General features: G+C 35.3%; 1 protein-coding gene across 1 annotated transcript in view; it reads left to right on the forward strand.

Moving 5' to 3' along the window:
* Positions 1 to 9,704, forward strand: part of LOC109823350 — a 19,669-nt gene extending 9,965 nt beyond the window's left edge. The window contains exons 2-4 of the mRNA XM_020389629.1: positions 8,090 to 8,271; positions 8,318 to 8,367; positions 8,635 to 9,704. Of these exons, the coding sequence (XP_020245218.1) occupies positions 8,090 to 8,271; positions 8,318 to 8,367; positions 8,635 to 9,473 (1,071 nt within the window). The 3' untranslated portion in view covers positions 9,474 to 9,704. The remainder of the gene's footprint in view (positions 1 to 8,089; positions 8,272 to 8,317; positions 8,368 to 8,634) is intronic.

Raw genomic sequence — 24,790 nt, forward strand, 5'->3', positions numbered from 1 at the left:
AAAGAGTCATTTGGAGCAGAGGTGTTGCAAGTAGAGTCCTTAATAACAATTGGGCGAAAGTCTTCACCCGTAGCCTTCATCGGAGTTGAAGATTGAAAAACCTTTTTAGAAGAGAAAATCTTCCTGCATTTGCGAGGTGAGGAAGACTGTGAGGATGAGGATGATAGATATTTCTCAAACTTTGCTTGATCGAACACGTATTCGACCTCTTCATCAACTGGTATCTTGATGATCGGCTTCGACACGACGGTCTCGATAGCGAGACCATTGGCTCCCACTATTGTCGCCAGTTTGTTTTCGTCGAAAATTGTTTTCATTATGGAATCCATTAAAACTTTGATAGCTTGCAATGAATTACACAACAAAAATAAGAAAAGTATAATTCCCTAGAAAATAACACAGAAATTGTTTATCAACTCCTGCTTTTATAGGAACTTTGCCTGTGTCGGGAGTGTGTTAGCCCGTGGAACACCGATTCATAAGATTCTGATTGAACCGTGAAGGCTTTTGAATATTCTTTTTTGTTTATTAAAATAAGAACCTTAAGCGAATATCTTATCAATGTAAGATGTTCACTCTTCCAAAGATCAAGTCTGAGATTAGATCTCTATGAATCACCGAAAGCTTCTTAAAAGTATTTTTGAAAGATGAAGAGTCTCTCTCTTGCTCAAATCCCCAAAAAGCTCAAGCCTCTATGCTCTAATTCTGCTCTCTATCCTTAACCTTGTGTGTAGGAAGGTATTTATAGAGATATAGGCACATAACTGTAGAAGTGGAGGCAAAATAACTGATCAACCACATTCTCTTTGGGCGCAACAGTTGCCACTGACGCGGCCTTTAGCGCGTCAGTCTCCACTGCCGCGGCTGAAGAAACAATTCCAGCCACGTTTATCCAAGCTTGTAACCATTCTCCCACAACTTAAAATCCACGAAATGCTATTTTTCTTAGTGTGTAACCATCCCTCCATGTTAGTGCACGTTCTCCTTTTGTTATGATGCTACGTGGACCCCACAAAGGTGTCAAAACCATCAGCAAATTACAAGAAGATGCTCCAAAGCCTGCGCGTTAGTTTCCACTGTCGCGCATATGCGCGTCAGCTTAGACTGCAGCGCCTATGCGCGTCAGTTTACACTGTCGCGCCTATGTGCGTCAGTTTACACTGCCGCGCCTATGCGTGTCAGTGTATTTTGGTGCCGGTTGTTCTTCCATGTTATTTTATCTGTTCCTTTGCTTCTTTTGGCTTTGGATAATCCCTTTTGACTTAGAAAATAACACTCATTGTCTCCTCTTTGTCTTGAGCTGTATTTGGATATCTATAAGCATTTTTTGACGCCCACAAGGATGATAAAGCACGGCTCATTAGATGGATTCTTCTACTTCAAGAGTTTGACATTCAAATTCTTGACAGAAGAGGAGCAAAAAACCTTGTAGCATATCACCTCTCTAGACTCCTGAATGCACCAACATCAACCGTCCCAATCAACGAACATTTCTTAGATGAACAACTCCTACAAATCCAATATGTCCCATAGTTTACTGATATTATGAATTACTTAGTTATGAAACAGATCCCTTCTCATTAGTCTAAACAAGATAGATCTTGTTTTCTCTCCCAGGTAAAATATTTTTACTGGGATGATCCATATCTGTTCAAATACTGTCCTGATCAGATCTTTAGGAGGTGTATTCTCACTGAAGAAACTAGGAGTGCTCTATCCTTTTATCATGAGCAAGTATGCAGGGGCCACTTTGGCCTAAGAAAAACAGTCGAAAAAATTCTCCAATGTGGGCTATATTAGCCCATACTTTTCAAGGATTCATATGAGTTTTACAAAACCTGTAACCGCTGTCAGCTTTTAGGAAAAGCCACTAGAAGAAATATGATGCCCTTACAACCCATCTTATCCGTTGAACTCTTTAATTTGTGGGGTATCGATTTCATGGGTCCATTTTCAAATTCCTTTGGAAATGTTTATAATCTAGTAGCCGTCGAATACATGTCAAAATGGGTTGAGGCGATAGCTTATAAAACTAATGACAACAAGGTTGTTGTCAAGTTTTTGAAGGAGAATGTTTTTGCACAGTTAGGAGTACCCCGAGCGATCATTAGCGATAACGGTACACATTTCTGTGACCGTTCTTTTGAGGATTTGATGAGAAAATATTCAATCACACACAAATTATCAACTCATTATCACCCTTAAACCAGTGGTCAAGTAGAGGTCACAAATAGGCAGATCAAACAAATCTTAGAAAAAACAGTTAATAATAACAGAAAAGATTGGTCTGTAAAATTGTGTGATGCTTTATGGGCATATCGGACAGCATTCAAAGTAAATTTGGGGATGTCACCATACATGCTCGTGTTTGGAAAAGCGTGTCATCTACCAGTGGAGTTGGAACACCGAGTAATGTGGGCTATCAAACAGTTGAATTTTGATTTAGACTCAGCATGTAACAACAGATTGCTCCAAATAAATGAGTTAGAAGAAATTCATAACGTTGCATATATTAACTCAAAAATTTACAAAAAAAACCAAGATTTTTCATGACAATTCAATATTACGGAAAAATTTCACTCTAGGATAAAAAGTTTTACTCTATAATTCAAAATTACATATTTTCCTAAAAAATTGAGATCAAGATGGACTCAATTTTTTATGTAAAACAACTTTTCTCACATGGGGCTGTCGAGATAAAAAAATCCTAAAAATGGTGACATTTTTAAAATAAATGGTCAACGTCTTAAACCATTTTTAGAATTTTTTATGCTCAGAGAGGAGGAGGTGTTGGTTCTCAATGAAACATGTTATTTGTCAAAAAAAGAAAATGAAAAAAAATAAAAAAAATAAAAAAAGATATATATGAAAAAAAGAAAAAAAAGAGAAGAATAATTTTTTCCTTTTGTTTATTATTTGATTTCATCATCCTCACACTAAAGGTAATTGCCGAATTTTTTTAGCATCATTGTTCTAGGTTGACCGAACAAATGTAAGTTCTTCAATTTTTATCTGCTTTACTTTGTGCATAAGAGAATTTACATTGAGGATAATGTAAAATTTAGGTGTGGGGGTAGGAAGTAGTTATTTTTCCTCTTTATGTTATCTTTTTGTTGCATTTTTGTCATAATTTTTCCTTCTTTCATTCCAAAAAAATTATAAAATTATTATCACTTGCCAAATTAATAGAGTTAAGTGATAATTGATTTACTTAATAAATTTTAAATTTTCTAATCCATAGTTAGTAATTTACTCAAGTTCATCTTTTATGATAACTCTAAATAAATTTCTTAAGAAATAATTTTTCAAAGTAGTGTACTTTACTTAAGCCTTAACTTAGACTTTTAATTAAAATAATGGACTTTTTGCATGCTTAACTTAGAGTCGAAAATAATTTTTTAAGTAGCCTTGATTTATATTTTTTTCGTATACACATATATATATTAGAGAAAAAAACTAACTAGCTAACTTTATAAAAAGAAGAGTGCAGAAAATGGGCACAAAAAAACACTCTTGAATTCAAGGTAATTATATCTTATTAAGCCTAAGTTGACTGAGTAATTAAGTCCAATGAGTATTTCCATACTTAATGACCGAAGCCCAATTAGGTTGGGATTCATTGGCTGAAAACTCGTTAAATAGTCACTTAGTAAACCAGACAAAGTAGAAAAAAATCACCACGGAATAAAGAGTGAAAAAAATATAATATACTAACAAATGTTTATATATATATATGATTTTTGATCAAGACTTGAAAATTATTCAAAACAGTTAGCTAGTATGTTCTTTTCAAAAATTTTAAATTAAATTTCTAAGTTTGACTTGGTTTTGTATTTCTATAATGAAAAGATTTTCTAGGAAATTTACCTTAGAGTTATATATAAAAACTTTTTTTGAGTAAAAACTAGCTTCCATTAGAATGTCTAATTAAATATATCAAGTAAAATTAGTTATTTATTGACTTCATTTAATTGGCAAGTTGATCGAATTTTATGGATATATTCACTGCAAACCCTCACGAGACTACAACTCGTCCACTAGGGTAACCTAGGAGTTTAAAGGCTTGTTGTATGCGTTAAATACAACCGCGATTCCTACGAAAGTGTGTTAGTATTTTTAATTTCTTTCTTTGCTAGAGGACTAGCAAAAGTTTAGGTGTGGGGGTATTTGATAATCATATTTTTATTATAATTTTATACCCTCATTATCTATTTTTTATGAATAAATATATCACTAATAATTATTTTTATTTTTAATTGCAGGTTAATGAAGAATAAATCCCAAGATCTCATCTCTCAACTAAAGCCCATGAATTAATGAAGAATACAAGCAATAGCCCAAAAACCAAAAGCGTAAAGCCAATTGAAGAAAAAGAATTCGGCCAGAAATAGAGAAGCATGGCTATCGATGGGAGCATCGATGCCGCCATCGATGACACCATCGATGACACCATCGATGCCAGCATCGATGCCCCCATTGATGATGACCGTTCTGTTACAGTCCTATGGCTGAAAATAGAGGGTTATTGATAAGAATTCAATCCAATGGCTCTAATTCACTGATGTTTACTATAAATAGGGATAGAGAGTGAGGGGTTAAGGGTGTGAAAAATTTTATAACTTTATTTGGAGAGGATGGTTACTCTTAATTGAGAAGACCTTCCAATTTTGTAACTTTTGCTACAATCAATAAAAGAATTTTTTTTTTTGGATATGATGGTGATTGAGGGGGCATGATGCTGACGATAGGTGGTGAGGCAGCCAGGATCACTAGCCATGACGATGGCAAATAGCTGTTGATGTAGAGCTCGAGGACGAACTGCCTTTCAACGTTAACTCAGCTTTGTAAGTGGGCCTACAAATACCACCTTTCTTGTCGGCCTCGCAAGTTGTCGACTTGACTCTGAGAAAATGAGGGTGGTTGACTAGACTAGTGAGGTCGAGTGAGAGTATGACTTGGCTCAGACCTACTAGGGAAAGGACGAGGCTTGGGCTGCTCGAGTTGCCCTGGCTAGAGAGTGAGCTAATCTGTTGACTAGTATTGCCTTGGGACACGTGTCGTTTCCCACTAGAGAATTAACACTTGGTGTAATTGTGGACATAACAAAAACGAAAATGATGTTTATATCGTTCTGTAAAATTTTTTAATGTGTACACTATAAAAAAGCATAGATACTCCGTTTAGTTTTCCATTTGACTATAATATTCTAAGATTAAATTTAGAGTTTTATTCATAGTAGTCAACTAAATCTTTAATATTTTTCAAATTATTAGATCCCAACTCTCATATCTTAGTGCTGCTATGGAGGGGTTAATTAGAAGCTCCTCATGAAAATCAGGGGAGCTAATAATAATTTCCATGGCTAATTTGGGAACTTACTAAGTGTTTGGAAATCATGATGTTTTCTTTGTTTCAATGTTGTTTTTGCTAAAATAAAAACATGATGTATTTGGAGACCATTGTTTTCATAGGAAAAGGGGGCAAAAAAAAAGAGAAAAAAAGAAAAAAAAGAAAAACACTTGTGGGCAAAAAGGGAAAAAACACTTATCTCAAAACATATTTTAAATGTTTTGAGTTTTGCGTTTTGAATTTTGAGAGGTGTTTTAAGTTAATAATATATAAGGTGCCACTTGGTAGGGGGTTAAGAGAGAAAGGTTAAGAAGAATGGTTAGTTTTCGATGGGGGTTAAAAATAATTTAATTCTATTTGGATGAAGACGTTGACACAAAGAGTTAACTTTTTCATGTTGGATAACAAAGAAAAGACTAAGAAGGTCAATCTCTCTAATTTTTATTTTTAATTATCAAAAAATTTCTCATCGAAAGTAGAAAAATTAGTAATAATCATTTCATCTCGTAATTCAACTAGAACTTACATTCATGTGAACCATAAAAAATTCTAATTTTTTATTAGTTAAATAAACGATTTTTGAGAAGGCTAATAAAATCAATTTAAATTTAAAAAACTCTAATACAATGATAGTAAAATTTATAATGTAAACTTAAAAGTGCATTCATACTACACAATAGTTTTAATTTTGCTAGGATATAAATAATAAAGAAAGTTTACATTGTAAATTCCAAATTCATTCAAAATTTAGCTTCATTACACATTGTCAAATATCACATTTCCAATTATTTAACTAGATAATTTATCTTAGAGCATCAAAATGTGGACTTGATTTTATGGCACAAGAAAATTAAATTTATAAGAAAGGAACTCCTTTGAAAGGTGGTCAAAAGGTCAAAGTTTACCAACATTTCTTTCTTCGTGGTCCCATGGCTATTTGCGAAGACCAACCACCAACAACTAGGGCTATGCAATCGGTCGGTCGGTTCGGTTTTTGGCCAATTTAACCAAACCGAACTGAACTGCTTATCATTCAAAACTAAAGTGAACCAATTCAAGTCGGTTCGGTTCGGTTTCGGTTCGGATCTGTTTATTCAGTTTTCACTTAGGTACAAATGTTATGTCCAAATTTAATGTTACCTCTAATCTGTTGACGAAGAAAGAAATCTCTTACACTTCAATTTATTAAAATTCATAAACTATTAAATGCTACTGAATATTAGATCTAAAAATCAAAATCTTATTCCTACCAAAGATTCCATAAAGTTTTTTAGAGAAAACTTACATAAAGAATTAAAGTGATCTCAATCTGATAGACAAAGTAAATAAAAAATATGTAATAACTTGGATGCTGGGTATAATTTCTATAAAATTATAAGTCTGATCCAAAGAGAAGTCTGGCCCAAAAATGTATCAATCGAGAAAATAAAATCGGGAAATGTTAGAATCAATATTATGGTATAAGTTTTTTACCTCCAAAGTGGATTGGTCCAAAGTAGAAGAAGCGAATATGTAATAGAGAGGGATAGAGAACTAGAGATTATGGAAACCCCTAGAATTATAGAGGTCACTATTGTTGGGGTATTTTATCTCTATCAGGTCGCATGAGAGAAAAATATATCAAGCTGCATAGAAGTAACTCTATATGAACTATAATGGGTCGAGTTTAAGCGGATGTAAATAGTAATAAGAATGAGTAATACAATTCGGTCGGTTCGGCCAATTCGGTTAAAAAAACTTCAACCCGATCCGAAAAGAACTCTAATAAAAACCGAACTGAACTGTTAAATTTCGGTCGGTTCGATCGTCTTGTTCGGTTTGAACCGAACTATGCTCACCCCTACCAACAAACGAGCATGCGTTTACACAAGGGACCAGATGCTAAACCGTTAGCATGAATTTTCATTTGATCGTATGATGTCCTACCTACATACGGCTAAATCCATCGCGTTTTATATTTCTAAATTCGCTGCCTACCCTTGCATGAGGAGGCGGAGTAATGTAATTCCGCTTCCACACGTGGGATTATTAACCAGTCTAATAACGGGGTAACTGACAGTTAAAAATTTGTTACAGGTTTATTAACATATTAGTCTTTTTCGTTGTTTGGAGCATTAATGAGGGGTTAAACCCCCTTAGCTCTTCTACTACCCGTTGCCAAACAGACCCCAAAGGTTTAATTAACTGACTAAAAAAAACCCTGATATTTGGCAAATATGGGGGTGTTTGGCAATCTGAAAGTGAATTTAAAATATGTAAGTTACTTTTTTTTACAAATGACTTTTACATCCATGTCAGCACGCAAGTGAAATACAGTGTTTGTTTGAAAAATTAAATTATTATCGAAAGTGCAATGTGAAGATGACGTGGCAAAATAAGATTAATTAGAAAATATAATTAAAATTATTTAATTAAATTACTTACTTTTTTGTCACTTTCATGTGACTTCACCACTTTTTTAGGGGAAGTCAAAATTGCATTAAATCTTATGTGGCAACTTTTTTACATCTCACTTTCATAACCACTTACATGAAAACAAACACCTTAATTGTTAAATAAAAGTAACTTTTTCACTTTCATCTTTCACTTACATGCAAACAAACACCCCCTATATATACCATAAATCCAAACTGATCTTACAAGGTAACTGAAAACAAACTCGGTCTTCAGTTACTCCTTGTCCCGAAACATTTCCATATCAGTAACGGATCTTCCTCCGACCCAAACCCGAACCCGTTAACCCCGTCCAACTGTCAACCAACCCCAAACAAAAAACCCCCATTGCCAAAAACCACACCGCCTTAAAATTTCCGGCGAGATCCAAACCCCGAAAATCTCCGCCGCTGCCGCCGCCGCCGCGCCAATGGCCACCTCGACCAACTCCCCCTCTTCTTCCTCCTCCTCCTCAACCCCACCGCAAACCCTAACCCTAACCCTAACCCTAATTCTAATTCCTCTCGGATCCCATCCAATCATGGTGGGAGTCAATCTCGCTGCTCGCTCGCATCCTCTCCTCTCCTCCCTTCTCTCCCTCCCCTCCTTCTTCGCCTCCCTCCCGACTCCGACCGCTCCGCCCGCCTTTACTCTGCTCGCCGCAAGCAATATTCCCGCTGTTCTCCAGCTCGCCTCCGCCGATGCCCTCCTCCGGCTCCGGCGAGGATCACCTCTGCCAGTGGCTCTATGAAACCTTCCAGTCCTCCGATCCCGATCTCAAGCTCATCGTCCTCTCCTTCATCCCACTAATCTCCTCTCTCTACCTCTCGAGAGTCATCTCTTCGCCTTATTCGTCGTCACTCGCTGGATTTGAATCCGTTATCTTAACGATCTATCAGTCCGAGACTCGATTGAGGGGCGGGAAACCCTTGCTGATCTCGATCCCGGATCTGTCTCAACCCTCGCTGTACCATACTCCGAGGCCGGGTTCGCGAAATCGACGGCAGGCGGTGGCGCAGGAGAGGCAGGCGAAGGTTGGTGTTTTGTCCCCGCCTCTTGAACCCCAGATGGCGGTGAAATCGACGAAGCGGGCTTGTATTGTGGCGGTGGGTTGGGTTGTTTTTATAGGAAAGATTTCGGCGATGCCCGTTAGGTCAAAAATTGATTTTTGCGAGTTTGTGGTGGGGTGGGCTGGGCAGGATTGCTGTTGTAGGTATGAGCTTGATGATGATGAGTCGAGTTTGTCGAATTTTAATGAGGATGGGGAGATTGGGAGTTTTAGTGAAGAGATGGGTAGATTGGGGATTAATGAACGGTCAAACTCGAATGGGAGTTGTAATGGTAATGGGAATGTGAGGGGTTCTGGGGATTTTAGGTCTTGTAGGATTCCACTGCCTTGGGAGTTGATGCAGCCAGTGTTGAGAATTTTAGGGCATTGTCTTTTGGCGCCGATGAAAGCACAGGAGGTTAGGGATGCAGCTTCGGTCGCCATTAGGAGCGTTTATGCACGTGCATCGCATGAGTTGATGCCGCAGGCGATTTTAGCGTCGAGGAGTTTGATACAATTGGATAAGAGTACGAGGAAGGCGGCAAGGGATGCATCAGGAATGGCGGTGATTGGGGGAATGGCTTCGAATCCAACTACGCCGAGTAAGCCTAAGAAGCCGGAGGTGCTTTTGGTCTCGAAATAATTGGTGAGTTGTTATATTTGTTGAACTACAATTCAATGGAATATGATGCATTTTACTGTATGTGCTTATGATAGTTGTATGATTGGTGTATGTTTCTATGGTGGACTAAATGCGCAGAAGGTGAGTGTAAGTGATGTTATATTTTACGTGCTGATTATATTACTTGTGCTTGATGATTGTAGTTCCTTGTTCATTTGCAGTTTCAAAATATTATTGTGAGAACTTCCCTCCTTTTTTATGGTTGATTATAATGATTGTAGAGTTGGATTATCCTATTAGTCCGTCAAAGGTTCTACATTGGCAGCAGTTTTGCTTTTGCATGCTGTGACTAACCAATCTTTGGCAAGATTCATAATATGTGGTTGGTAAAGACCTCATTAACTTAATCTGCTTTAACCTTGATAGTTATGGTCACATTGCTAACTAAGTAGGTAATAAATCACTAGCTAGTGAATCAAGCGAAATTTCCATGTTTACTTTCTAGGTTCTCTTGTAGGTAGATACTTTTTAAATTTGTTCATAAGAAATCACAGCCATCACGGATAAGAAATGAGCACTTTATAAGAGGTAGAGAGAACTCATAGCCCGTTATGGATAAAATGACGGAGAATTGACTAGATGGGTTAGGCTTTTAAAATAGAGGGCCAAAGGGAAAGGGTTGCATCTAGGATTGATAGGTCTAACAAATTGAGCAACAAGAATTTGGGATGGCGTAAATGAACTTGGATGTGGGTAAGTCTGAAAGTATTTCTGGTCGCGATAGTCACTGCAGCTTCAACTCCTGCAGCTGTAAAATTATATATGCATTGATGTGTGAGCTCAGTTTTATTTGGCCATTGATTCAAAACATAAGGCTATGGGTTTCAAAGTAGAGCTTTCTAATTCTCTTGTTATGTACATGAAATAGACCATAAGAAGGCAAGATGACTTTTCTTTCTCTAAGCATGTTATATGGTACTGGAAAGTTTAGCTAGTCAGGCAAAGTAATATAGAAAACGATCAGGACCAATTAGTGATTTTTTTAAGGACAAACTAAGGGTTGCTTGCTAAAAGAGCATTTAGAATGATGATGACAACTCTTAATTTTCTCATTATGCATCTTTCAGTTTTCCCAGTTGAGAAGCATGGATGTATATCGGGATGAACTGCACATTTATGGGACAACACCAGGTCCTATCAATTTTTTTCCCTTGAAAGGTCGACTAATGGTTGCTCCTTCTAGAATTATATGATTTTCGGTGAACCCAGCTGACACTTATTTCTTGTCCTCAACTTCATAATTTGCACCTTTCCTCCTGATACCATGGCAGAAGCTCATGCACGTGCATACACATGGAAACCCTTCTTATTTTTATATCTCGGAAGGAAATACCATGTCGAGGATTTGGTTAGCTATATTGATTTCATGAGTGATTATCTTGAATCACTTGCTGATATTTTAGGTTGTGACCGACCTTATAAATCATAATTGAGGAGGGGCTTTGATTGGTACATTGAGTTTCAGTAATTGATTATGGACTATTTAGACATCAGATTATTTGCACAAAGTTCCTCTAATAAAAATGTTGGATGTAGTCGTGACTAATCCAAGAGTCGTAGTTATTAAGATTTGAGAATGTGTGGTAATACTTGTGAAGAATCAACAGTTGTGCTACAAACTATGGCAAATTAAGCAAAAGAGTACTATTATTTGTTAAAAAGCAATTTTATCCCAACTGGTTCTAGGATTAATTTTAAGGATTATTCATCTGGTATTCATATGGTGAATTTTGCATGGAAATTGACAGGTACTTTAGTAATTTATATAAACTTCTAATATCCACCCAACATATATTCACCAGAGCAAACTGCAAGGAAGAGCTTAGTTAGGGTTGCTCTTCGTTATTTACAAAGAATCTCCAGATCATGTCTTGGTTAAAATTTTTTACCGTGGCCACCAAATACTGAAAAATCCAAGTATTTTCTCTCAGTTGCATCTGCTTATAGGGAGTTTTGAGTGCATGTATTATTATCTAATGTTTGATCTATGTGTTCTGTTATTCCTAGTTATAAAACACAAACGCTTCTTTATGGCTTCCATGTCACATGTCTTGGACAACAGCACATCACAGGTAGTTGAACAGTGATACCTTTTGAAGTTGACATCAACCAAATAAATGGCACTATAGAAGTATCAATACGAGCATCGATGTGCTGTATATTCTAGGAAAGATATGCAAGAAAGTGCAGCCAGTCATTTGAACGAACTGATCAGTTCTAAGTTTCTAATCTGATGTTAAAATCTTTATCTGGTGCACAATTTGGTTGTTTCAGATATCTAAACTATTTCTCTTCATAGAAATTCAGTGGAATAACAGTAATCTACACGGACTACTTTTGCTGATCATAAATAAAATATGCATTTTTCCTAGTGATATTTAACGCTGTTCTGCTGATCATAAACAAAATATGCATTTTTCCTAGTGATATTTAAGGCTGTTCTTCACTAACATTGAGGAGGGACTATAAACGTATGATTTTCATAAGCATCAATAAGTACTATGATGGTCATTTTGACTGAAGAAAAAAGGTGATACTGTTGATTGTTGTTAATTAATAGATAATTTTTTTGCACTTTCAGTTTTTTTAGGTTAATTATAGAAACTCCCACTCAACTATTGGGGTTGTTTCAGAAAATCCCCTTCAACCAATGTTACAGAAGGCGCTAGGCGGACTAGGTGTTGGAGCCAGCACCTAGATGCCAAGGCGTACGCCTAAACGGCGCCTAAGCGTTTGGCTATTTTTAAAATTATTTAATTATAATAATTGATAAAAATATGTACTAAATTCATATAAATTTGTAAAAAAAAAGATAGTCATCTTAGATGCACAATAAATCATACATAGTTAAATACTAAATAACCAAAATAATTATTAACAAGGTAATAGAAAGCGCTAAAAGGTCTAGGCTTTGGACTCGATGCCTAGAGCTTAGAAGGTTTTCTTTTTTTATTTTTAATTACAATAATTGATAGTAAATGTCAATGTTATAGAAAGCTTAGTTGTCAGACTGGTATCTAGACGGGTTTTTTCTTCATTTAAGTAGCGGTCGAGGAGGTTTTGTTGCAGGTCGGATGAGATAGTGGAGATGTTCATATTTGAAGGTTAAAAAACTTAGGAGGAGGTTGGAGGACGTGGAGGCTGGAACACAGATATCATGATCAAGGCTTAAAGGGTGCAATCCACGTAAGTAGACAATGCTCCCTTGAACACTTTCAAAACTTAGATGGACAGCTTAGGTACCGTCTATGCGCTAGTTAGACAGCATAGGTACCGTTTCGGCCTAGGCATACACCTAGGCTGACTAGGCGGAGGCTTTTAAAACAATACCTTCAACTATTTTAACTCTAGAAACCTCCCTCAACTATGAAGTAGTTGTAACCCCCCTCAACTTACAAAATATTATTTATCCCCCCTCAACTTTTCTCACTTAACCCCTTAAACTAATATAATTTAAATCTAAAGTAACAAATGATTTAAAAGGACCATACTATCCCTAAGATATTAAATTTTTTACCATAATGTTTCTTTTTAATTTTTTGGTTAAAAAATAACTTTCACTATATTTTCCCCTCTTCTTCTTCCTCCCATCTTCATTGCTAGGATTACATGCAAATCTATTTTTTCTTTCTTTTTTGAAACACCAAACTTCTTTTATTTTCTGTTTATCCATGCTTGTAATGTTTCAAATAGTTAAAGCATTTAAATATTTTTTTTGAAGATTAGTCTCCTCATCAAAACTCATCGAACCGATGTCTAACATTTTGATTGAGTTAGGTTTTTAAACTCACATGAATTTTTTTCAACCAAGGGTATTCTAGTCATTGTGTATTTCAAATTAATAATATTAGGGAGGTTATTTGAAAAAAGAACTAGAAAGATAAGTGGGGTTTTGTGAGACACCCATAGTTAAGGGGGATTTAGTCACCCATAGTTAAGGGGGATTTAGTCATACTTTAAAAGTTGAAGGAGGTTGTCTACAACACTCTCAAATTTGATGGAGCTTTTCTAAAGATAACATAGTTGAGCGGGGTTTTTTTGAGACGACACATAGTTGAGGTTTTTTTTTTTCTAAAATTAACCTTTTTTTTTTTGAGAAATGCAGGAAGACATCCGAACTCTTGTTACATAACAGTTATATAAGATGAAGCATATCTTCTTTAATTAATAAGGTTATAAAATTAACCTTTTTTTTTGAGAAATGCAGGAAGACATCTGAACTCTTGTTATGTAATAGTTGAGCATATCTTCTTTAATTATATATGGATGATGTGTATTGATCTAGAAACTACGTTAGAGAATCTAGATCTAGAATTCCATTTCCATTTTGTATTGATATCTGAATACAACATTGTTCCTGCTATAGCTGCAAACCATGAGAGATGGAGTAAGATGTAAACATCTTGAAATCTGAGTACAATTTACTTCGGGCATGGATATAAATCTGTATGGTGCTTTCTTGATTATTGCTATGTAAAATTTTTCATTTTTGTACCAATACTGTCCAGAGCATTTCAAAGTATATGCTTTTTATCAGGATTGGATTATTGCCCTGGCCAAGATACATTTTACCAACATCAGTCCATAATTTAGTCAGAACATCTGGTCTCTTTTAACTTGGCATACGACTTCAAGTATTTCTTCCATATTTCCCAGTAATTTTTCACGGAGCAAACTGTCTGAAAATGTTGGAATTTCTAGCGGAATAGAGAATTGCGAAGTTAATTGGGAATGTTCTTGTTTTATCTCTGCTTGTGCAGAGGCTTCAGTGTTTGTGTTTTGTCATGTACAGATACAGGTTTAACTTGTTTTCAGTTTTCCTTTCCGTTTTGGTGAATTGTCCAAAGTTTGAGAGCCAACATCAATACTTTCATTTTTGATGTTTTTTTTTTTTTTTTTTAGAAAAAGGATGGGATACCAAACAGATATCTCAGCCAGCTAAATAACAAAATGGTTGTTACATAATATGTACATATCCCCAACCTAGGATATGCAACCAAGTTCAGGATTAACTACATATCACTGAAACTGATTTCCCAAGCTCTAACCACCAGTTAAAGAAAAACCCAAAAATAGCTGTATGATCACATAACAACAAAACAAGAACTACTAAAAGTTTAGCTGTTAAGAAGCAGCTATCCCAAAAAGATTTGTTGACATGGATCATTCCAGCGGAATTATCTCCCCAGAACTTCTGTCATCCACTTCAGCAGCAATCCTGGTTCCCATTTCAAGCGCCATTTTCTTCTTCCTCCTTTCCTGTAGCCTTGTGGTTCTGGCAGACTCCCCTTTCATACCTAACCATAGGTTTGAGAAAGTTATGATCTTATGAAGAATCATAATGTAATTCCTCCTCTTGTTAGAAAACAATCTATCATTGCGTTCTTGCCAGATACACCAAATGAGACAGCAGATATATATATCTCTTTTCAATCTAGCTTCCCCAAAAGAACTACTATTCCATTTCAGCCACAAGATCTTCAAGGACTCCAACCTGAAGTCCTCTTCAATATGTAAATTGTATTGAATTAGTTTCCAGATAGATTGAACAAACTCACATTTAATAAAAATGTGAGAATGATTTTCAGACTCCTTAGAGCATAAACAACATATTTTGTCTATACCAATTCCCTTTTTTTCCAAATTATCTTTTGTGTTCAGACTTTGTCTAAAAGCCAGCCAAACTAAAAATTTGACTTTCAGAGGAATAGGGATTTCCCATACCCTTGCACACTCATATCTTAAACCCCCATCAATAAGGAAATGATAAAAGGATCTCACTGAAAAAGTTTTTTTATTATCCCATAACCATCTTCTTTTATCTTCCACTTCTGATAATTTTTTCAGATTAAGCATATTCAACAGTTTAAAAAACTGAAGGACAAGATCCCCAATTAATTGTTTTGTTTTGGTCTACAAATCTCTTCCCATTTAACCAGATTAGAGCATCCTTTATGTTCCAAAGTTCCAGTCCATAAAAATCTTCTCCTCATAAAATCAATTTTTTCAATAACCCATGCTGGGAATAAGAAAAAAGATAACCAGAAAATTGGCATAGAAGAGAGAACTGAGTTAATCAAAACCAATCTTCCTCCTCTTGATAGAGACCTACCTTTCCAAATAGCTAATCTTTTCTCAATTTTCTCAATCAAAGGAAACCAGTCATCTCTTTTTAATTTTCCTGGTCTTAAAGGAATCCCAAGATAAGTAATGGGAAAATTACCACTTTTACAATTCATCATATATGCCAGGTTCTGCTGTAAATTCTCATTTTTCTCAAGAGCAATGAGAACACTTTTGTTAAAGCTAATCTTTAAGCCTGAGGCTAATTCAAAGCAGTATAGGATCAATTTCAACACAGTCAAATGATCTTTCTTATTTTTGCAAAATATCAAAGTATCATCAGCATATTGTAAGCAGAAAACTTTAGAACTCATATTTTCAGGACCTAATCCTTCAATTAACTGAGCATCAACAGCTAATTTCAACATCTTAGTAAAAGAATCAGCTGCCAATACAAAAAGAAGAGGTGACAAAGGATCTCCTTGACGAACACCCCTTTTGGACATAATCCAATTTCCAGGTTTACCATTTATGTTGATGGCAGATAAACCATCTTTCAAACATAAGGTCACCCATTTAATCCACTTAGAACCAATTTTTTTTGCTTTCAAGACTTCTAAAATAAAGTTCCAGTCTAGCAAATCATATGCTTTTTCAAAGTCTAATTTTAATAAGATCCCTCCTTTTTTGTTATTCTGGAAACAATCATTGATAATTTCTTGAGCTGTCACAACACCATCTAGTAAAAATCTATCTTTAATAAATCCAGATTGCACAGGATCTATAAGCATCTCCAACTTAGAATTCGGTCTGTTAGTTAAGACTTTAGTAATCACCTTATAAATCACATTTAACAAACTAATGGGCCTGTAATCATTAATAGAATTAGCCCCATTCTTTTTTGGAATAAGAACAATATGAGCATAGTTAAATCTATTGATTTCTAAGATGCCCTCACGAAATTCAACAAATAATCTCATAATATCTCCTTTAACAGTATCCCAAAAAACTTGATAAAAGAGGGCAGGAAAACCATCAGGGCCAGGAGATTTATCACCATTCATATCAAAAATGGCTTTATGAATTTCTTCCATAGAAAAAGGTTGTTCAATTTCATCTGGACCCCAATCCACCAAGGGGAATAATTTTTCTCAATCTAATTTACATCTGTGATTGACAGATTGCCCAAAAACTTGACTATAATGATTGGAGAAAGCCTGAGCTATACCATCTTCAGACCCAATATGTACATCATTAACTGTAATTGAAGCTATCAAATTACACCTCTTCCTTCCATTAGCAATTTTATGAAAATAAGCTGTATTCTGATCCCCTTCTTTTAGCCAATGAGCTTTTGCTCTTTGCTTCCACATTTGTTCTTCTTGAAGTAAGATCTCATTCAACTGAAAAGAGATATCATTTTTGCTAATCAACTCATCATCTGTTAAATCTCTAGATTCTTCTAAAACCTCCCATTCTAGAAGTTTATCCAATAAATCTTTCTTTTTTTGTTTAACACTGTGAAAATTAGAATGAGTCCACTGTTTAATACATTTCCTTAAAAATCTTAATTTGCCAACAAAATTTTTTGCTGCAGAAACACTAGAAGGAGCACATTTCCACCATAAAGGAATTCCCTTTTTAAAATCCTCAGATTGCAACCATATTTTTTCAAATCTGAAAAGTTTAGCACTTTGTTGATTATCACCACAGTCAAAACTTATAGGAGCATGATCTGACAATTGGCTGCATAAACCTTGTTGTCTAGAAAAAGGGAAAACATCATCCCATTCAGAGTTGAAAAAAACTCTATCCAATCTAGCCATAGAAGGAGAACTTCTTTTATTAGACCATGTAAACTTTCTCCCATGAAGGGGACTATCAATTAATTCCAAATCAGTGATCATTTCATTGAAAAGTTCCATCTCTCTTCTATAACAACCCTTTCCTTTTCTTTCATCTGGATTGCAAGTAAGATTAAAATCCCCCACAACAACCCAAGGACCTGAGATATTATCTTTCAAACTTTTAAGTTCTTGCCAAAAAATATTCCTTTCACTGTTGTTATGAGGTCCATACACTGAAGTAACAGTCCAAATGAACCCATTTTTGTTGTTCTGCAAAACAATTGACAAGGCAAATTTCCCAGAAAGTTCCTGATTTTTCTTCCATTTATTACAGTTCCATCCAATCATAATACCACCAGAAGCACCAATAGAAGGTAACCAAACCCACTCAAAAAAGGTGCCCCCTAAACTTTTTAAAATATTATCATTGATACATTCCAATTTAGTTTCCTGTAAACAAATAATCTCAGCCTTATTCAAAAAACAAAAATCTTTGACACCAAATCTTTTGAGGCTTAAACCCAAACCTCTCACATTCCATGTAATCAACATGTAAAGACAGATACACCCCCAAATTGGTAAAAAAACCAAAAAGCTACTCTAAGGTAGCTCTCTCCTGTTCCATTTGCCTCAATTTTTTTAAAGGATCAAACTCCTCTTGAGGATCAAGAATAATAGCACATTGAGCAGCAAATTTCTGTAATTGCTTGTTAGAACAAGAATCAAATAAAATAGGAACATAAGAAGAACCCAGATTTGAAGATGAAGAAGAATCACCTGAACCTTTAGCAGAAGTTCCTTGTGGTGCATTTTTGATGTTTTTAAGTTTACAATTTACTTCATAAGATGTCAGTTTCCTCTGATGATCTGAGAAAAGTCTTTCTTTCACTAACCTGCTTCCATTGTTTGCTTGGCTTTCTTCTTCTTCTTCTTCTTTTTTATTTTTTTTTATTTTTTTATTTTTATTGTTTTTTTGTCTTGTTTGAAGCCCTAAAATACAGCTTGTTTACGATCTGATGTCAAAAAGTACAACTTGTATAATGTTCATCCGGTAGGAACTTGTAGCAGATTGGAAGCGGAAGGAGTAGGAAATGAAATAAGATGGCTCATTTTCTTTTTACACAGGCTTGGATGCAATTAAGAAATATTATTAACCATAGACAAACAAGAGACTACAGAGAAAATCTAATGAACTTTTTATGATTCCGAAGATTAAGGTTAGTATAAAGCTGAGAAAAGGGGAAAATAGCATCATTTGTGGTGAACAAAATGAACAAAAACATTCATGTCCAGCAACAATCTGCAATGTGCGACTAATGGAGGAAAATTAGTCAAAAAGAAGTTAAAAGGTAAACAAAACTAGTAGCTTGACAGTTATTTGATTCAAACTTGCTCATCAGAATTAGAAATAAAATAAATTAACGGCAGAAAAGAAAATGCTAGAGGGAAGAATTTTACGTAAAAATAGTTCTCATTTTATGAGGACACTAGAAATGCAAAGAATCCTCGCCCAAATTATCTTTTATATCTAAATTGGTCAACATAAACCTCAAAATTATTGTCTCCTCGTTCCTTTATTTCCTCTTCAATTTTCTTTTTCGATTTATTTTCCATTCTTGATTTATTTTTTCAGTTAAATCAAACAAGTAAAACGGTGAAACCTCTGTCAAAATTGTGACAAATAAAATTGTGATTAATAGTATTTGATGATTGCCTAAATCACAAAGGATAACTGATCTTTTGCCGTTCTTGTCTGCATGGTCAAGCATATCAACTGGACAACAATACAATCCTGCAAAACAAACATCTTGCCAAGTGATACATGTGTATATGTACTAGTTCTTGTGCACATGCAATGCATGTAATTAAATATCAAAATTATTTATCTTTTTGTTTATTTTCTTGGGAAAAATCTGTCCATGCCCCAAAAGTGGAAACTTCATGTGACGAGGTCTCTTGTATTCTGCCCCATGTGGATATGCCCTCAAAAAAGTGACGTTTAATGTGGCAATGCCTCTCCACGTCAGCATTATACTAAAAGCAGATTGTAGTTTGAAAATAAACCAAAAATTGCCCTTCCCATTCTTCTCCAGACGACCAACAGCTATAGTATTCAAGTCTCATTAATGCGATATGATGGAAGAAATGGAGAGAAAGTTTCCCCCTTTTTTTTACTCTATCATGAGCAATAACTATTTAGTTCTCCATTACTCCTCCTCAGACGAAAATTATCTCCATTATTCTCTCTATTACTCCGCTTTATCCTAAAATTCGATCCATTACTCTTGCATTCCCTTCATAATGACTGAGAAGGACATCATCTGCATTATCTCTTTGGGGGATAAATCAGTATTTATGAAGATTAACTCTTCGACCACCATTCTGGATCTCAAACTTGATGTGTCAGAGTTCCATATGATTCATTAAGTTTGTCATACAAAGATAAAACAAATGGAAGCTTCAAATTTCCTATTGAGAACGAGGAAGATCTGTCATCTATGGTGGAGCATTGCCACAATCTTGGACTGAAAGAGGTTCACATGCAATCTTTAAAAGAAGCAGACGATTCTTCAAATATCCAAAAAAACGAGCAAGTTCGACAAGACACGTAGGTTATTGGATTTTTTGATGCTAAGATCAATATTTATGACGTTAAGTGTAAAATTAGTTAATGCTAGTTCTAATCGTCGTCTTGTTAATTCTATGTTAGGTTTAATTGGATTTTAGTTCTAATTTGAGCGTATGTTAGTTCTACACGATTTCTTGTTAACCGGTTCTTTGTTAGGTCAAATATATTAGTTCTAATGGTTTTCTTGTTAGTTCTAATCGATTTTTGTTATTTATAGTGTTAGTTCCATGTGAGGTCAAATGTGTTAGTTCTAATTGATGTCTTGTTAGTTCTAATGGTTTTTTGTTAGTTCTAATCAATATTTTGTTAGTTCTATTTGATTATTTCTAGTTTTAGCTCCAGTTCCATGTGAGGTCAAATATGTTAGTTCTAATCGATTTCTTGTTAGTCCTAATGGTTTTATTGTTAGTTCTAATCGCTATTTTGTTATTTCTATTCAATTTATTGTTAGTTTTAGCTCCAGTTCCATGTGTGGTCAAATATATTAGTTCTAATCGATGTCTTGCTAGTTCTAATAGTTTTCTTGTTAGTTCCAATGGATTCCATATGCTAGTTCTAACTGCAAACAGTTGTTTTTGCTTTTTCTGATTGGTATTATTTGTTGCTGTTACTACTATTTGTGTAGTTTATGATTATTTGTTTATGTTCTTAATATTTGCAGCGCTTCCAGCAGTTTGAACTCAAAAAGTATAAACTGTGGCCCGCCGTTGTCGACGTCCACATGTGTTTCAAATAGGATTCCTAATAACAATCCTTTCGGATATAATATTTTGATGTTTGATGACATGATTAACAGATCAGAGAGGATTCTTACTTGGTGACACATTACTTTAACAGGTGATGGACAACGATTTGAAAGTGTGAAGGAATTAAGATTGGCCTTGCTATACTACTTCATGGCAAAAAAATTCGAGTACGAGTTTGGAAAGAATGAACCGAAGCGTATTCGAGTCTTTTGTCGGTTTAAGGAAGCCAAAAATTGCCCGTGGATGTTATTTGCATCTCCAACTAAAAATAAAAATAGACTTGAAATCAAAATGTTCGTGGACAATCACACTTGTGGTCAGCATGGCAATAATGCAGGTTAATCTAGAGCCTCTCGACAATTCATTGCGACCTAGTTACAACCCATGTTAAAGGTCCGATCGGATATATGACTTGTTGACATACAAAATGAGTTTTTAAGTTCGTATGGGCTTAGGGTCGATTATAGTAAGATATGATGGAGTAAAGAAAGAGCACAAGAGCATATATGTGGTGATGCCCATAAGTCCTATGAACAATTATGATGGTAAAAAAAAGATAATATCTACAATATACTAACTAATTTTATTTATGTGACGTTGGTTATACTAATTTTCTTAATGTTGTTCCTAACACTTAATTTTCAATTTTCAAGGTATGTAGAAGAGGTTAAGAAGACAAATCAATGTAGCTACATTCATGTTGAACAACATGAGTGGAGGTTTACAAGGCTATTTATCTGCTACGCCGCCTGCATAAATGGATTTTTGCACGGAGGTAGACCACTTATATTTTTGGATGATACCTTTCTGAAAGATCGATTCAAAGGTATACTCCTCAGCGCCGTAGCATATGATGGAAATCAGGGGATATTTCCATTATCCTATTGCATATGCGATCAGAAAAATAACGTTAACTGGAAGTGGTTCTTACAAGGTTAGTTCTATCCTAAGCCATGTTAGTTATATTACAGTTCATGATAGTTCTAACTCATTCCTTGTTAACTCTAACTTCGTGTATGTTAACCATAACTCTTTATAGGTTTGTGGTCTATTCTATATGAAAGCCATATCCAATAGAACAAACACTTAAACTATAACTTAAAGTTATATAGAGGTAGAAATAACTCGAGAACAGCTAGAATTAATACGGGAGCAACTAGAACTAACAACAACTAAGCTAGAACTAACATAGGCAATAGAACCAACACTTAAAGTATAACTAGCGCTAGCTGGGGGTAGAACTAATATGAATGCAGCTAGAATTAACACGGTAGCAAATAGAACTAACAATAACTCAGCTATAACTAACATAACCATTAAAACCAGCACTTATACTAGATTTAACGCTAACTGGAGGTAGAACTAACATGAGGACAGCTAGAATTAACACAGAAGTAGATAGAACTAACAATAACTTAGCCAGAACTAACATAGTCACTAAAACCAACATTTGCACTATAACTAACAATGACTCAATAGAACTAACAAGAATTTTTGATGAATTCCCTGTTATGTTTCAGATACGGTCATGTTACATCAAATGTTGTAGAGTCATTTAACAAATAGATATATTAGGCTAGGCTTCTGCGGATACTTCAACTGGTAGAGCACATACGTAAACAGATTATGGTTCACATGAATGAGCGACGAGTCATGGTTAAAAATTAAAATAAATTTCTTTACCCCAAAGCTGAACTTGCCCTCAAAGAGAACATAGAAAATGGGCGTCCATTGGAGGTGCGTCAGTCCTACACAGGATTATTTGAGGTACAATCCAATAGAACTTGTCAAGTGGATCTTGACAATAAAAAATGCACGTGTCGTGCGTGGGATATAACCTGTGTTTCTTGCAAACATGCATACACAACCATTATGTTTATGAAGAGGGATGTTTACCAATTCTATGATTAATTTATGACGGTTGAAGCTTTTAAAAAGAGCTACGAGCCAATTCTATACCCTATCCCTAACTACAAGAAGCGCAGCATGCCACAAGATGAGATACAGATCTTACCTCCACTAACAACAAAAAGGAAAGGGAGAAATAAAACCACGCATATCAACAACAGAACTGTTTACACTCGGTCACTAAAATGCTCTCGATGTCATATGGAATGTCATAACCATAAAACATGTAATGAACTTATTGCTGACTAAGTGCTTGATATGTTGTTAACTATTTTAATGGTATATTTACAAAATATTTTGCTTTTCGCCGGTTGAAAGTATTTTCATGTTAAATGAGAACAAACACAATCTCCACTAGATAAAATATTGTAAGTATTAGAAATATCCCCACAATAGCTAGAACTAAAATTAACTCAGCTAAAACTAACAAGGTAACAGAACTAACGCTTACACTAGAACTTTCGTTAGCTGGAGATAGAATTAACACGATTTCAGTTAGAACTAGCGTCACAACAACTAAAACTAACATTATCTCAGCTAGAACTAACATAGACAACAAAACCAACGCTTACAATAGACATTTCGTTAGGTGGAGGGAGAACTAACACGATATTAGTTTGAACTGATCCAACAACAGCTAAAACTAACATTAACTTAGCTAGAACTAACAAATGCAATAGAACCAACACTTACACTAGAACTTTTGTTAGCTGGAGGTAGAACTAACACGATATCAGTTAGAACTGACATCACAACAGCTAGAACTAACATAGGCAACAGAACCAATGCTTACAGTAGACCTTACGTTAGCTAGAGGGAGAACTAACACGGTATCAAATAGAACTAACCCAACAACAGCTAGAACTAATATTAACTCAGCTAGAACTAACAAAGGCAACAGAACCAACGATTACACTAGAACTTACGTTAGCTGGAGGTAGAACTAACACGATATCAGTTAGAACTAACCACACAACAGCTAGACTAATATTATCTTAGATAGAACTAATATAGGTAGCAAAATCAATGCTTACACTAGAACTTGCGTTAGCTGGAGGTAGAACTAACACGATATCAGTTAGAGCTGACACCACAACAGTTAGAACTAACATTATCTCAGCTAGAACTAACATAGGCAATTGCATTCAATGTTAAGTTTACTGTTATTCACTTGCAATTAGTTGTCAGGGTCACCGAGATATATTTATTGCTACTGCATTCAATGTATTTCATAGTTCCCAAGGAGGCGAGTTAAGATAATCTGGACTCCTATTTATCCCCATATCCCACGCGGCAACCTTACTATCCCTTGGCCTGATCATGTACAAGATAGTTACAACATTATCTCTCTATTGACCATCACTCCTTTATATGTAAATCCTAACAATACCCTCTCCAAAATCCTCCTACATCTTCAAGTCCCCTTGTCGCCATAAACCAGAAGATCAATGCTAACCCTCATGCTGATGAAGATCATAGCTAGCACGCACGTTGATGAAGATCATGGCTAGCCCTCACACTGATGAAGATCAACCTATTGTGAATGTTAATACTGTTATCCTTATCCCTATTGACTTTGCTCTAAGTTCCATTAGTTGTGGGTGAATATAAATGACTTTCTCCAATGAGCTTGTTCAATAACAGGACAGTTAAGATTCATAAGTACAGTGAAGCCAATCAATTCAGTTAGATCATACGTGAAATCACATGAGAAAGGAGGCATATGACGGTTGAGATAGTCCTTTGTCTTACGTTAACAGTGTATAGGTATACAGTGTTAACATATGCCAGATGACTCTCTCCACCGTCATATGTCTGCCTTCCCATGTGATTTCATGCATTGATCTAACTGAATTGATTCTCTCCGCTGTACTTATGAATCTTAACTATTCTGTTATTGAACAAGCTCATTGGAGAAAGCTATTTATATTCACCCACGGCTAATTAAACTTAGAGCAAAGTCAATGGGAAGGCATGCAATTCTCATCGTGTTACTAAGCTTAGGGATTCGTTGTTAAGGTTACAGGTTTGTTGTTAAGCTTATGTGTTAGTTGTAAAGGTTGTGGCTTGATAGTAAAGAAAACG

The sequence above is a fragment of the Asparagus officinalis genome, chromosome 9 (genome assembly GCF_001876935.1).
Source record: "Asparagus officinalis chromosome 9, Aspof.V1, whole genome shotgun sequence".
NCBI classification, from domain to species: Eukaryota; Viridiplantae; Streptophyta; class Magnoliopsida; order Asparagales; family Asparagaceae; genus Asparagus; species Asparagus officinalis.